Consider the following 15,014-nt stretch of genomic DNA (forward strand, 5'->3'; position numbering starts at 1 on the left):
CGGTGAGACAATCCAATTGTACTAGCAAGACAATCTGTTGAACTGGAGAGACTTTCGGTATGACTATTGTTTGTACTAGCAAGACAATCTGATTGAACTAGCAAGACAATTCTCTTCCAGTGTAACTTTCGGCAAGACAATTATTTGTACTAGCATGACTTTCGGTATGACTATCAATTGTCATACCGATTGTCATATTAGTACAATCAGTTTGTCTTGTTGAATTTAAATGAATTTTAATCCAATTTAAATTCTGAAAATTCCTAAAATTAATTCAGAATTAATTAATCAATTAATTCAATTAATAAATAAATTATTCTTCGCAGATATAATTTATTTTCTTAATTAAATTAGATGACTTAATTAATTAATAGAGAATTAATTCTAGTCTTCAACAACACCCATTCTTCTGCAAATCTTCTGAAAATCACTGAAATATATGAATCAATTTCCACCACTTCAATGTTGACACTCGATGTACTGTCTGGTTCATGAGTGACTAACTTCCGTGACGTTTCTTCATGTCTTGACTTTGATACTTTGATTTTCTTCAGATTAAATCCCTGTAATTATCTGATACCCTGACGAGATCTCTGTCACTTGATTAAATCCACAATCTTGATTTATATCACTGAGGCATGATCAATTTCTTGAACTTCTTCCAATGAAATAATTCCTCAAGTCTGTAGATGAATCTTGTTTCTGAATCCTCTGACAGATGTTACTCTGTGAGATCTCTTTGACGGTAGATCCACTATTTACTTATTACATTCTTATTTGAGTTGAGTTAAATCCTCGAATATACAAATAGGCTATGACATATGCCTTATAGTTACCCTTATCAGTGGCCCGAGAGAGACCAACTTTCTTCAGGGAAAACTCCTCCAAAAGGGTCCAGGTGTCTGTTTGACCGTTATCCGTGATGAGGGTTTATAAGCGACCTCCTCTTCATCAGTTAGTCTAATACTAGAAGGGCAACCATCGACTACTTTGCAAAAGGGCCTACGAAAAAAAGTGACCCAATCGCCTCCGGCCCAAGTCAGCCTAACAAATTCGTCTCTCCATTTTGGGTTGTTCTCAATAATGGAGTTACCATAAAAAATATGGGGAATTTTGGGCCTTTGACTTATTAAAACCCAGCCCGGTTGAGTTAAAGAACTATTATCGAATTGGAATATTTTCCTAAAAACGGCAACAGAAAGGGGAAATTCATTCCTAAGACATAAAACCATAAAATAAATAATATTCCTCCATGCATTAGGAGGAAGCTGGCAAGGGTTTATTTGTACATCTGCAAGGAGATGCGGGATGAATTCATGGAAAGGGAACCTAAGACCTGCAACCAGGGCTCCTCGATAAATGAAAATAGTGTCCCCCTCCCAGTTACAGGTCCTATCACCAGGGGCGGGCGGAGTAATCCTAAGGTGAGGAGAGAGTTTGTACAGAGTGTTGTAAGATTCGATCCTACCATCTAACTCATGGAAGGTATTACCATGGTTGTAAAAATCTAAATCAGGAAGAGATGGATATTCATCCCCTCTAGTATTAATCATATCTATAAGAGAAGTATAAGGGGAGCGTATTTGAATAGCGGTACCTCTTTTAGAAGTATTCACCTTCGCCAGCCTAGCAAGGTCTTGATCTACCATTGATGTTCGTGGGAAGGAGGCTTGAAACACAGAAAATGACTGAAAGTGGTGGAGCAACAGTGGCAAATAACGCCAAAAATCGCCTTTCTAAGAGAGGAACTAGAGATAAATTTGAGAAAGATTTGTGAGTGAGAGGTGAAATGAGAAATTATACCTCTCACCACACTTATATAGCAGAATTTTGGAAAATGAATCGACAAAAGCCCAATGAAGCACGAACAAATAAAGGGAAGCCCACTAAAATGAACGTTTCAGGGACAATCTAGAAGGTTGGAAGGAATCTGAAAGGTCTATAATCGACTAGAACTCTGGTTGATTAAAAAGGAACCTTGATCGAAGTTTTATTTGACTAGAGTGGTAAAAAATCACTTAGTTTGACCAGAGTCTTGATCGAAGAAAAAGTGGCCTTGATCGAAGTTTTATTCGACTAGAGTGGTAAAAAATCACTTAGTTCGATCAGAGTCCTGATCGAAGAAAAAATGGCTTTGATCGAAACCCAGTTAGACCATAGTGTCAAAATAAAGGATAAGTCAACCAGCATCCTGATCGATTCGGTTAGGAGTTCTGGTCGAAATCCAGTTACACCACAATGTCAAAATTAGAGGTAAGTTGACCAGGATCCTGTTCGATTTCGATCAGAAATCCTGGTCGATATCAAAGTCAACTAGGATGACAAATTTAAAGATAATTCGACCAAAGTCCTTGTCGATTTCGATAAGAAATCCTGGTCGATCCAGCGTGAGTCCTGGTCAAAAAAATAAGGAAAAATTCCAGAAAAATAAGGAAAAATTCCAGAAATTAAGGGAAAATTCCTGAAAAATAAGGAAAATTCAGAAATTAAGGGAAAATTCCAGAAATTAAGGGAAAATTCCTAAAAAATACCAGAAAACTCCTAATATAGGAATAAGGTAAGAAAAATGATAGGGAGTTTCAAAAAATACCCCGAAGCCACAAACAAGGCGAATCGTTATAAATGTGTAGGTTGCTCCACACTTTACGCAGAAAACGATACCCTATAAGGGATTAATGAACTTAACTTCTGTGAAATCTTGTACGATTTTCCAAAAATTGGGGGGTAAATGATAGGGAGAAAATTAAGCCCTAGTTGCGCAATTAATATCGCATTAATTATGTCCGGATTGGGCTGACAATAAAGCCCATTTTAAAGGGCCCAAAACCTTGAATATTAATTAATTTCATAATTAATTAATATGGGTAAAATCAGCTAACAAGTGGAATCCAAATAGGGATATGACTCCTTGGAGATTGACCTCCAAGAAACCCCAAGGTACAAGGAATCAATTTTCTGCATTTATAGGACTCCAAAGTCCACTCTAAATCTGAGACGTCCACCAAGTCTCCTAACCCTAACCTAATTCAAAGGCATCACATGCCTATATAAGGGGTCTCACCCCACAAATCAGAACTACGTTTTTTGACTTGATCCTTGACAAACAACAAGGTACGTAGGCATCTTGTAAAAGACGGATTGAGTCACGAAACACAATAGCAGTCAAATCGAGTTTTGAAGCTCACTAACCCTAGCAATTAATACAACCTAGTTTTTGAACCATAACAGGATGTGAGTTTGTTATTACTTTTTGTGATGTCTTGTATTTGATGAACATTGAAGCATTTATGATACCTCATGTGTTTTCTTCCCATATGTTTATTGTTTTCCATTTCATAGTTTGGTTTGCATTTATATCATCTCATCAACTCAAATTCATTTCCATTCTCAAATTTCCTAACTACTAAACCAACTACATTAATATTATATTGGTTTGAAGAAATAAAAAGATAAAAAATAACCAAACACTAAACTTAAACCATGTTTCTTACAATAAAGAGCAACTAAACACATGTCTTCTACATCTTAACACATTCAACAATAAAAGGCAAGTAAATTACTTTATCTCGTCAATAACTTTTGTCTTGCAAATCCAGTATAGTACTATTGCAATCCATGTCACAATCAACAATGTAAGTGATAACTTGCTATTTGGCTTTTTATCTACAAACACTTTGAAGCCCAAATTCTTATATATTTCACCTTCATCCGAACAAACATCAGTCCTCTGAATTTGAGCTTCTTTTTGTATGCTTTCAAGATGGTTAATCCTACACAAAAGACCAGGTATGATGATTCTTGCATGCTAACATAACGGACTTTCCAACCATCTGAAATAACTACATCGATTACAATAGATAAAATGCCAACCAACATTGACAGTTATCCAAGCCGCTTTAGCATGAATCCGTGCTCCACAAACACGCCACTCAACCATTTTTTTCAAAATTAGTTTAGCACACAGATGTGATATATATACACAAGTAAGGGGGAAATGTATTATATACATGGGGACAACAAAGGACAGTTAGTAAGGTCAACAAATTTAAGGACCAATTAGCCCTTAACATATTTGTCACTCCCGGTCATATTTGACGGTGCACTGACTGAGGGGTATGTTTTGCAGCGGCAAAACAAGTCGTGGGTGAAACTGCAATTGGTAGAGTAAGTGGTAACAAACTGCCAATTTATTTTTCAAATTAAAGGGATGCAAACTCCAATTTAGTGTGTACAAAAAAATTCTTATTCATACTTGTATTTATACCTTTTACATTTTTAAAAATAATATGTAATATAAAAAATATATAAATATTAAGATAATGAAATATATAAATTTAGGCCAGTAGAAATTAATAGGCAAAATAAAAACGATTAAATGGAAATTAATAAAACTATTACCCCTGGAGCAGCAGTGTACCAAATTAAATGGAAGCGATATCCTTGAGCTCAAATAAAGGGATACTACAGTTAGTTCAATGAACCTGGTCATCTCTAAAATGCTTATACCTACGAGGAGCTTTCGGACTACAACTCGTGTTTTACATCACAAAGTACCTCTTTTGTCTTATTTCAACACATACACAATCTCCGGCGGCTCCTACCCTCGTTTTGTAGCTACCATTTCTACACAAAAGGAGCCTGCTATGGCCACTCATCAATCTTCCCAAAACACTCATCACCCCGTACAGGTACTTTTTTTTTCTTGAATTTTTTTCCTCATATCTTTTGATGGGTTTTTTGAATTTTGTATGAGATTTGATTTTAATGTTTTTTTTTCTGTTTTATTCACTAGTTTTGTGATTTGTGATGCTAGTGGCCCTTGCCCCATGTATGATTCAGAATTTAATGATAAGATGATAACTTAAAATTAGATTTGTGTTCAATACTTTGAATGAACAATTGCACTTCATTTGATTGCGAAATTGGAAGAGGAAGGGGGTTGGGGGGTAACAACAAGGTAAAAATTTACTCATTCGGAAATTTATAAGTAGTATTTAGAATGCACACTGACAGTGGCGGATCCAGAAATTAAAGGATGGTGTGTCACTATCAATATATTAATGTATAATATTTTTTTGTTATCCTCCAATATTTTTGTACAATTAATTTTTCAATTAAATTTGACTAAATTTAAGTTAAATTTATCAATTTTTTACTAATTCAATCAAATTTTAGTAAAAAGATATTAAAACAAGAACATATGAAGTATAATGTCTCTATTACTCTAAATTATTAAAATGTCTTGCTTTTAGTTATCAACTACAATGAAATAGCAAAAGAATTGATTTAAGAAGATGGAGATAATGAACTTGGAGGACCATAACTGTAAAAAAAAGTAATCTTCCCCAAAAATAATGGTGTGTCACTTGACACACCATGTACACACATACATCCGCCACTGCTCGTAGAGTTGTACATGTGATTATGTTCATATCTTTTGATTAGTTATAACCAATTGAATGTTGAGGAATCTGTGAGTAGTATATTATGGAAATCAGTAAAAGTAAAACAATATATGAGTATTTGTGTTCTATTGAAGTTTCGAGGCTGTTATTTATGTGTTGGACCATTTACCATTGATTAAGCTCGAGTCTTTCCTTTAATAAGAAGTTGAGAACCAGAGAGCGTGCTCCACCACTTGAGTAAACGTTTGTGGTTACTAAATATGCTACGAGGAGAAATTGGCTTCTGAGGTACAATGTACATACAAGAAACCAAAAAAGACTATTTGAGATTTGAATAAATTATTTACAAAACTGATCTCAACGCAATGTACTAACACATTAGAAATTACATATCAGGCATGTAAGACTCTTCCTATCTAATTTACTCTCTGATGCGATCGGTAATATATGTATATTAAGGAGGTTACATTATGCTCCTAATAATACATGACCCCATGAAAATAGTTAAAAGTCGTATTGTTACTCCATGATTTTTATTACTCTTTTGCTTGACCTAAGTTTTAAATGGAAGTGAATAATTTAAAGAGTTTGCCAAAATCTTTAGTTAAGGGCCTTATAGTTTATGGCAGTAGCAGTGTACTTGAGTATCACAAGTGGATTTTTTTTAACGCGTCATTTCCCAGATTATATAGTAAATTACTAAATTTATGAAAAACAAAAATTCACAAGTGCTTATTAAAATATATGCTACGAGGAGAGATAGACTTCTGAGGTACAATGTACATACAAGCTATGTTACCCGGACTCGGGTATTGGTGTCGGACACGGGTTCATATCCAAGTGTCGGACTCGGCAATATTCTGAAAAATTTACATGTTTTTGGCCTAAAATAAGTGTCCAAGTGTCCATACCCATGTCCGAGTGTCGAGTGTCCGACACGGGTACTCGAAGCAAAATGAAGAGTCTGGGTAACTAAGCATACAAGAAACCAATAAAAACTATTTGAGATTTAATTAAAATATTTACAAAACTGAAACAACTGATCTCAATGCAAAGTACTAACACATCAGAAATTGCATATCAGGCATGTAAGACTCTTCCTATCTAATTTGCTCTCTTATATCATCATAATATATGTATATTTATGGAGGTTACTCTAATGTTCCCAATAATATAAGACCCACCCCATGAAAATAGTTAGAAGATGTATGGTTACTCCATGATTTTATATTACTCTTTTGCTTGACTTAAATTTCAAATGAACGTGATTAATTGACAGAGTCTGCTATAATCTTTAGTTAAGGGCCTTATAGTTTATGGGAGTAGCAGTGTACTTGAGTATCACAAGTGGTTTTTTTTACGCATCATTTCCCAGATTTTATAGTAAAGTTATGAAAAATAAAATCATAACCACCGGTTATAAAATCAAATTTCACTTGTCGGAAATTGCAAGATGCAACAAATATTAACCAACATAATTTCATACATTCAATTAAAACTTTTTTAATATTCATATAATAATGTCAATTTGTAGTTGGACAGTATTTTCTATCGTCATTTTGGTTTTTCTTGTACAAGGTTATCACGGCGCCAAGTCGACCCTTGAAGCCTGAGTACCTTCGTGAAGACTAGTCGACAAGTCGTCCGACTAGTCGTAAAAAGTCGACAAAGTGTTCATTATACGTATAATTACTAGATTTAATATATAATATATTTGAACACGTTAATTTTATAATTTAGATTAAAAGTAATAGAATAATTAGTTCAAAATAAGCATGGTACATCACAATTATGGTTATGAAGCCCCCAAGTCGGGCTACGAGACTCTTGGGTGACCTTCACGTCAACTAGTCGACGACAAGTCGGGTTTGAAGACTCTTGGCGCCTGAGTACCTTCGTGTCGACTAGTCGCTGACTAGTCGTCGACTAGTCGTCTTCGTGATAACAATGTTCTTGTATATGATCTTATAGCTGTTTTAGCTTTGTGGGTTTATTTATCTTTATTAGCATCCGGTTCTCGTACTTTGGCAATGAATAATGTGCATTGTTCAGATTATAGTATATGCAGCTTTGTTGATTGCTAGGATGGGACAATCAGTTAACTAAATTTATTTTTGTGAATAGAGTATCTAATATGGCATTAGAGCAAAACCAATGGTGATGTAAAAAGAAGTGTAGCCATTTCTAAAATTTAGCACTAAAAGTACACTTTAGTGCTGAAATAGCACCATGTCTCCAATGCATGATTTTATATTCAACCAAATTGTTTTATATTTAACCAACTTCCTCAGCTACCTCCATATTTATCTACTTGATCTAGTCCCCCCCCCCCTTCTCCAAAATAAATGGTGTGGAAAATGTCACACAAACGTTAGCATTGTGCTATTTCAGCACAATGTTTAGAACACCATTGGAGTGGTTATTTTTTGGTTTGTGTACTATATTATAGCTATAGCACACCATTGGACTTGGACATGCTCTTAGGGAGATAAGTTTGGCTTTTGTGATAATTTGACTGCTTTAATTTATTAAGTAAAATAAATATATGTGAATTGTGTTAGAGAGCGAATTTTGCTTGTTCTCAGTGCCCCGTATGTAACCTTGTGGGGTTTTCTTATATAGGTTGCCAAGCGTTTAGAGAAATTCAAAACAACGATATTCACACAGATGAGTATGCTAGCCGTCAAACATGGAGCAATTAACCTTGGCCAAGGCTTTCCGAATTTTGATGGCCCGGAATTTGTCAAAGAAGCAGCAATCCAAGCCATTAAAGATGGAAAAAACCAATATGCCCGTGGGTATGGAGTCCCTGATCTTAACTCAGCTATTGCTGAACGTTTCAAGAATGATACTGGACTTGTGGTAGACCCAGAAAAGGAGGTTACTGTGACTTCTGGATGCACTGAAGCAATTGCTGCAACCATCTTAGGCTTGATAAATCCAGAAGACGAGGTGATTCTCTTTGCTCCTTTCTATGATTCTTACGAGGCCACACTCTCTATGGCTGGTGCCAAGATAAAGTGCATCACCTTAAGACCTCCTGATTTTTCAATCCCAATTGATGAGCTCAAGTCTGCGATCTCAAAGAATACCCGTGCAATCCTTATGAATACTCCACATAATCCTACAGGAAAGATGTTCACTCGCGATGAACTCAACATGATTGCATCTCTCTGTATTGAGAATGATGTTTTAGTTTTCAGTGATGAAGTTTATGACAAGTTAGCTTTCGAAATGGATCACATTTCAATAGCTTCTCTTCCAGGAATGTATGAGAGAACTGTAACTCTCAACTCCTTGGGAAAGACCTTCTCTCTTACTGGCTGGAAGATTGGATGGGCCATAGCTCCCCCTCACCTGACATGGGGAGTGAGACAAGCACATTCATACCTCACGTTTGCTACTTCCACGCCAATGCAACATGCGGCTGCTGTAGCACTTAAAACATCAGATGCCTACTACGAGGAGCTTAAGAGGGATTACCTTGCAAAGAAAAAAATTTTGGAGGAGGGACTGAAAGCTGTTGGATTTACTGTATACCCATCAAGTGGGACATACTTTATAATCGTAGATCACACCCCTTTTGGCCTGGAAGATGATATATCGTTTTGCGAATATTTGATTAAAGAGGTTGGGGTAGTAGCTATTCCAACAAGCGTGTTTTACTTGAACAAGGAAGATGGTAAAAATCTTGTAAGATTTACATTCTGCAAGGACGAGGGAACTCTCAGAAGTGCAGTTGAGAGAATGAAAGAGAAGTTATCGAGAAAGTAATTTTAAGGCAGTTTTTCATGGAAAATGGTTGTGTTGTCTTTCTAAAAACCTGGGATTGTATGATTTCTGAACTCAAACGGTATTAAAGTGCTGGGTAAAAGGGAGAAATATGATTCCAAATTAAAGTACCCGAATCTGCATTTTGGGCAGACTAAAACTGGTGTCACTAGCATATTCTACTGTCCTTCGTACAGTATTTGGTGTGAAATTCTCTGCTTTGGCATAGTTTCTCTAGACCTCAAATAGCTGATATAGGTAAAGTATTTTGGTGATCCTATGATAAGATTTTTTTATTTTTTTGAGAAAAAGCGGCATATAAATGTACTAATATATTCTTATTTGATGAACGAAATATACTGGAACCAAAGTTAAATTTCAAAACACTTGTAGTAACGAGTAACACTATCTTTATCTTTGAAGTGTTAACCCCACAACATCTTCTCAAGCAGGGCAGGTTTTGAGTAAACTGGAACCTGATCCTTTTGAATCCAACATCCAGAAGTTTTTTGTTTCGATTGAAATGAACACGTGACTTATCATAAAGAGGACCTCGGTGCTCTCCACTGTACTACCCTCATCGGCATGATTTGGGAGTTTTGATTTTGAACTCAAGTCGTGACTGGGTTTGGGACAACTATTAACAGGTTTTACCATTAGTATTGTAGCACATGGGCCAGCTTCAAGTTGTGATTATAGATATTTGTTTCTTTGTTTTTTTTTTGGTACAGATTTTTCTACATTACCATTCATTCCAACTTTTCATCGCAAAACACGTTTAAACTCATTTTCTTACTACTTGCCATAATATCTTAAGTATCTTTCTCGGAAGTCTTTTATGAGTCTGAGTTCAACTGAAACTGAAAGTGCTGTTTCGCCACTTTGAATTTTGTATGTCCAAAATTCTGCATATTCCATTCAAGAAATCACAACTGCATTTACTCTACTAATCCCAAACTGCACATCCTAATTCATATCTGAAAAACTACAATACTACCAAGATTGCACATGCCTAACAAGAAACTTTCTTCGTAAAAGTTATCCCCAGCATTTTGTTTTAGTAGATATCGTTTTCTCTTCGTAACAAGAGGTTGAGGGTGCCAAAAATAGTGGACGGATGAGCAGTGGCGGAACAGAGGGTGAGAGGGTGCTTGAGACTCTTTGACCTCGAAAAAATAGTAAAACTAATTTTTTTATTCATACTTAATTACACATCAGTATTCCGTGAAATAATAGAAAAAATTGGATTTCATATAAAATATGGCTTAATGATATTTTAAGCCTTAAAATTTGTATAAATATACTCATTTGTTCATGTATTTAAAAATTATTCCTTCTTGCTCCTAAATTCCTGAAAATGTACATTTTTAGCGTTGGACCGCCTGATTTACACCGATTTGTTTCTCGTAAATTATTTTTTTGCCCCATCCAAGGATAAAAAGATACTTTTTAAGTACTTAAGGGATAAAAATGAATGTTTTTGAAGCACATGAGCATATGGGTATATTTAGGAGCATATCAATATATTTGTGCAAATTGTAAGGTTTAAAATATCATTAAGTCAAAAAAATTTAAGCACTCCCTAAATTTGTGTCGTGGTTCTGATGAGTAATATGAGTATTTACATTTCCAGCAAAAAGACCAGCAGTTGCAAATTGCACGATCAGGGAACTCAGCATCAATGCAAGCTTCCCTGGATTCATTAGTCCAATCTTAACTCTCATCTTATAGGATTATATAGCACACAGAATGCCCATAATTTAGTGCAGTGTTTGTGAAGATGGACTAGAACTAATAAATATCAACATATTTTTACACATACATACGTTTGGAGCAAGTCCATCACTTCTTCCGATTACTGGACTACCGGTAACTTTTTTGTTTTCTTAATTCTATTTATCATTGTATAAACCAGCCAAGGATTCAACAACATGCACCCTAAAACGCACAATTTGTTGGTGTAATTAGTAGTACAACTATAGCTAGTACATTGAAAATTGGCTCAATAATTAGTACAATAATTCTAAATCAGAAATGAGATGTGATGAATTTTCTAGTGCATGCTAGGCTGGTAGCTACTAGCTACTAGCTACTAGCTAATGCTGTTGTATTGAAGATGCCACTTCTGATAAAATGCAGATTTGAGCTTAATTATTGAGAAAGTCATGTATCTACAACTTGAGCCGCAAACATTTGGCAGTGCTAGCTACAAGTTGATGTTTTTACAAGTTTAGGTAAGAAACTTTTGAATATCATGGTTAGTTGGTAGGTGAAATTTTGTCCCAAAATAGATACGCATTTATCTATCTGATTGCGGAGTACGTAGCTGGTCCAGTTTCTTCTATAAACAGTTCAACTTTAACTTTTTCTTCGTGTACCCACTCTGATTCCTCCCTCTTTAGCATTTCGTTTTATGTCAGATTCGTTTATTTTTCTTTTTCCGTAATATGAAATATGATGTAGGTTTTATCCTTTTTTAAGTTATCTCATATTGTCCTCATCCAAGAGCGCAACACTTTATGTGGGTACATGTATATAATGGAAACTGTAAACAAAGCAGTTATCATTTAAATCTTAAGATAAGATATTAAAATATGTAGTTCAATACATTACAAGTGGCTTAAAAGCATCTCTACTAATTATTTTTTATATGGGCTCTTAATTTTAAAAATAAAAAATAATGGTGATGCAAAATTTTAAACTTCAAGAGACTCTCTTCATTTTAAAAATAAAGAATAACAAAGGTTTTTAAAATCCTAAGTGTCTCTTCTCTGTTCTCAATTTAAAGAGTATTTAGTAACTCTTAACTTACATTTTATATTAAAATAAAATATTCATGTTCTTTCGCCCCCTCTTATTTTGTCCCTTTTTAACTTCAATGTACATTTAATTATAAAATAATATTTAAAAAGTTAGTTTAAATATTATTGTTGGAGATAAATCTACATTATCTTTCTAGGAGCTAATTTTTTATATTATTTTTAAAAACTGAGTGATTTCTCATCTCTACTCTAAATATAATATATAATATTGGCCAGTAACTTAATATGTATTATTCTCCAACAATGCTATTTATCTTTACTCTTAATTAATTTTTAATTATTAAATGTAAGTTGAATTCATATATGACAAAAGATAATGGATTGAGAAAGAAATTGTTTTGATGAAAATATAATATAATATTGTTTAAGAGTGAAAATGAAATTTTTACAATTAATTACTCTATTGTATATTGCAACAAATATAGATGGGTGCATACCCTACTCATGGAGAACATGTGGAGTGGACTCAAGAAACTTTGAAGAATTTTTTAGAGATTTTGGCTGAAAGAGTTAAAAGAGATCCAAATGGAGCTCCGATTTTTAAAACAACTGACTCTCAAGAGATGGATGACAAGATGTTTGTAAAAACTGGAATAAAGTATGGGTCTGAAAATTTAAAAGGAAAATATCATCGAATGCGTTCAGTGCATACTAAATTTGGGGAATTTATAAATAATACTTGGAGTTCTACTACTAGTATGGTGAATGCTGATGAAAGTGTTTGGGATGCTTTTTTTAAGGTTCGGTCTTTCTTTGTTATTTTAAATTTTAGGCTAAATCATTGTTTATTATATAATACAATAAAATATTTGATAATTTTGCAGCGAGACAAAATTTTCAAGACCTTTAAGAAAAAAGGGTGTAAGATCTATCCATTGTTAAATATTGTTTTCAGTAATTCTACGGCTACAGGTGCTTTTCATAATGCATCAAGTGTTATACCTCAAACTTCAGAGGAAGAACAAGCAATTGAGCAAGAGTATTTAGGTGGATTTGAAGCTCTTGGTGATAATGTTGGTGGTTTTGAGGCATGTGAATCTGATGTCAGGGGTAAACGTAATTTTGAAGATTTAGAGAATGAATATATACCAGGACAAAGAAGAGCGCTAAAAAAGAAATCTACAAGTGAAAAGTATGACGTTCTAATGCAAGTTTGGGAGCAGTCAATGAATGTCAAAAAAGAAAGAGATCTTGCAAAAGTAGAGAGATACAAATCACAAAAATAAATGCCAAAAAAGAAAGAGATCTTGCAAAAGTAGAGAGATACAAATCACAAAAAGTTGAAGCTACAAGCCTGGATTCTGATGAGTACTCCATTAACAAATGTATGGTTGCACTTAAATAACTTATCTGAAGTCTCCACGACATCTTTCAATAAAGCACTAGATTTCTTTACTAATCCTGATCGGAGAAAAATGTTTCTACTAATGAACGATAACAGAAAAAAGGGTTGGCTTGATGATTTGAAATAGATTATATAGGAAATGCTGGCTTTATTTGAATTTGTTTTCCAATAAGGTGAAAGAATTGTAGAGTTATCCTTAGTTCAACATGTTTGTTCCTGCTAGTTCTTGTTAGACCTTTGTTCTATTAATTTAATTTACTATGAAGATTACTTGTTTAAGTGTGTGTTTTTAATTTAGTACTCAACACGAGCTCCTGATTTTGTGGTCATTATTGAGCAGAAACTTTCTAATATGCTGCATGTTCTTTAGCTTTATATGATGCAAAGTCTTTATAGTAATGTCTGACTAAAGTAGTGATGTACTCTGCAATTTGAGCTTTGTATACGTAGGAAGAGGTTAAAATAATGTTTACAATTCACCAAAAAACTTTGCTCATTCACAAGTAAAAATTAATCTACTTAACAACTGAGTAAAAAAATACTTATCTATATAGTCTTAAAGGCTACTATTGCCGATATAAGATTTACCCATAGAATTTACCCATGACCCATGACCCATGACCCATAACCTATTTAACTTTTTTACACATAAAACTTTATATTATACACATATCCATGGATCTTTCACATTTAAATTCTATAATTCATTTTAGAAACTAACTTAAATACACCTAACCCACTCCCTGATTGTAGCAACTAAATGGTACGTTTGAATTTTTTTGAATTTGTTTCTCTCCACTGCATAACTTCAGCCTCCTCTAATCTACTCAAAGTTCCATGCTCGGGTGATTTGATCTCTAATCTTCTCATTTGTTCCATGCTCCGGTGATTTGCTGTTAATCATGGATCCACGCTCTCATCCGACCTCTGAAAGAACTTTACTTTTAGGTTTGTTTTCATTATAAAGTCATGTTAATCATTATGTACGTTAACTGTTATATGATTTGTTTGTGTCTTTATCCACATGTTTGAAACGTTTAATTCGTAGCCGAGATTCATCAAATGAGGACGACAATCAATCTTCTATGTTGCAGCCTATACCAAGTTTCAATATTCCTGACTCGACGGGTATATGTATCTTTCTTTGTCTTTATGTTTGTATGCAGTTTTGAATCTAAATCATGTCCTTATATTCGTTTTATGAACTTAGTTGTAAAGCGTAGAAATATTTGTATTGGCCAAGAAAATCTTAGTCCCGATTTTACAGTTTCAAATCAACAGACACCAGGTTCTGTAGTATCGTCTGGTAAGTTTTCCATATCATACATATCTTATTTGTTACATAAATAAATTCTGAAACCCATGTTTAACATACACATTTTGTATTGGGAAATAGGTCTCCTTTACAGCCATTAGCAAGTCAGATAAATGTTTTGCATGATTCCCCCAGAAACCTTCTAACTTTGTTGTTGATGTTACGTCTAATAGAAGCAGTAGAGCTTCCTTCACAAGTTTGTGTAGTTTGTCTACAAATGTTCTGTGCCGATGTCCAGTCGTTGGTACCAATGTTCCTTGCAGATGTGTGATGTTATGTATAATGTTATTGTCTGTCATATTTATTGATTGCAAGATTTAAAACGTATGAGCAGATGCGTGGGATTGAGAATTGTT

General features: G+C 34.2%; 1 protein-coding gene across 1 annotated transcript; it reads left to right on the top strand.

Annotated features, from left to right (window-relative positions):
* The first annotated feature begins 4,406 nt into the window (after positions 1–4,406).
* LOC141720342 (uncharacterized) lies at positions 4,407–9,387 on the top strand. Its single transcript, XM_074522699.1, has 2 exons — positions 4,407–4,688; positions 8,028–9,387. Exons 1-2 carry the CDS (start codon positions 4,476–4,478, stop codon positions 9,177–9,179), a joined length of 1,365 nt encoding a protein of 454 aa, XP_074378800.1. The 5' UTR covers positions 4,407–4,475; the 3' UTR covers positions 9,180–9,387.
* The last annotated feature ends 5,627 nt before the right edge of the window (positions 9,388–15,014 follow it).

This window comes from Apium graveolens, chromosome 4 (genome assembly GCF_009905375.1).
Source record: "Apium graveolens cultivar Ventura chromosome 4, ASM990537v1, whole genome shotgun sequence".
Taxonomy (NCBI): domain Eukaryota; kingdom Viridiplantae; phylum Streptophyta; class Magnoliopsida; order Apiales; family Apiaceae; genus Apium; species Apium graveolens.

Bases quoted from the DNA above. Each gene is read 5' to 3' on its own strand.
- LOC141720342 (XM_074522699.1), top strand. From the start codon at position 4,476: ATGAACCTGGTCATCTCTAAAATGCTTATACCTACGAGGAGCTTTCGG. The intron at 4,689-8,027 runs GTACTTTTTTTT...TTTCTTATATAG, and splicing joins ACACTCATCACCCCGTACAG to GTTGCCAAGCGTTTAGAGAA.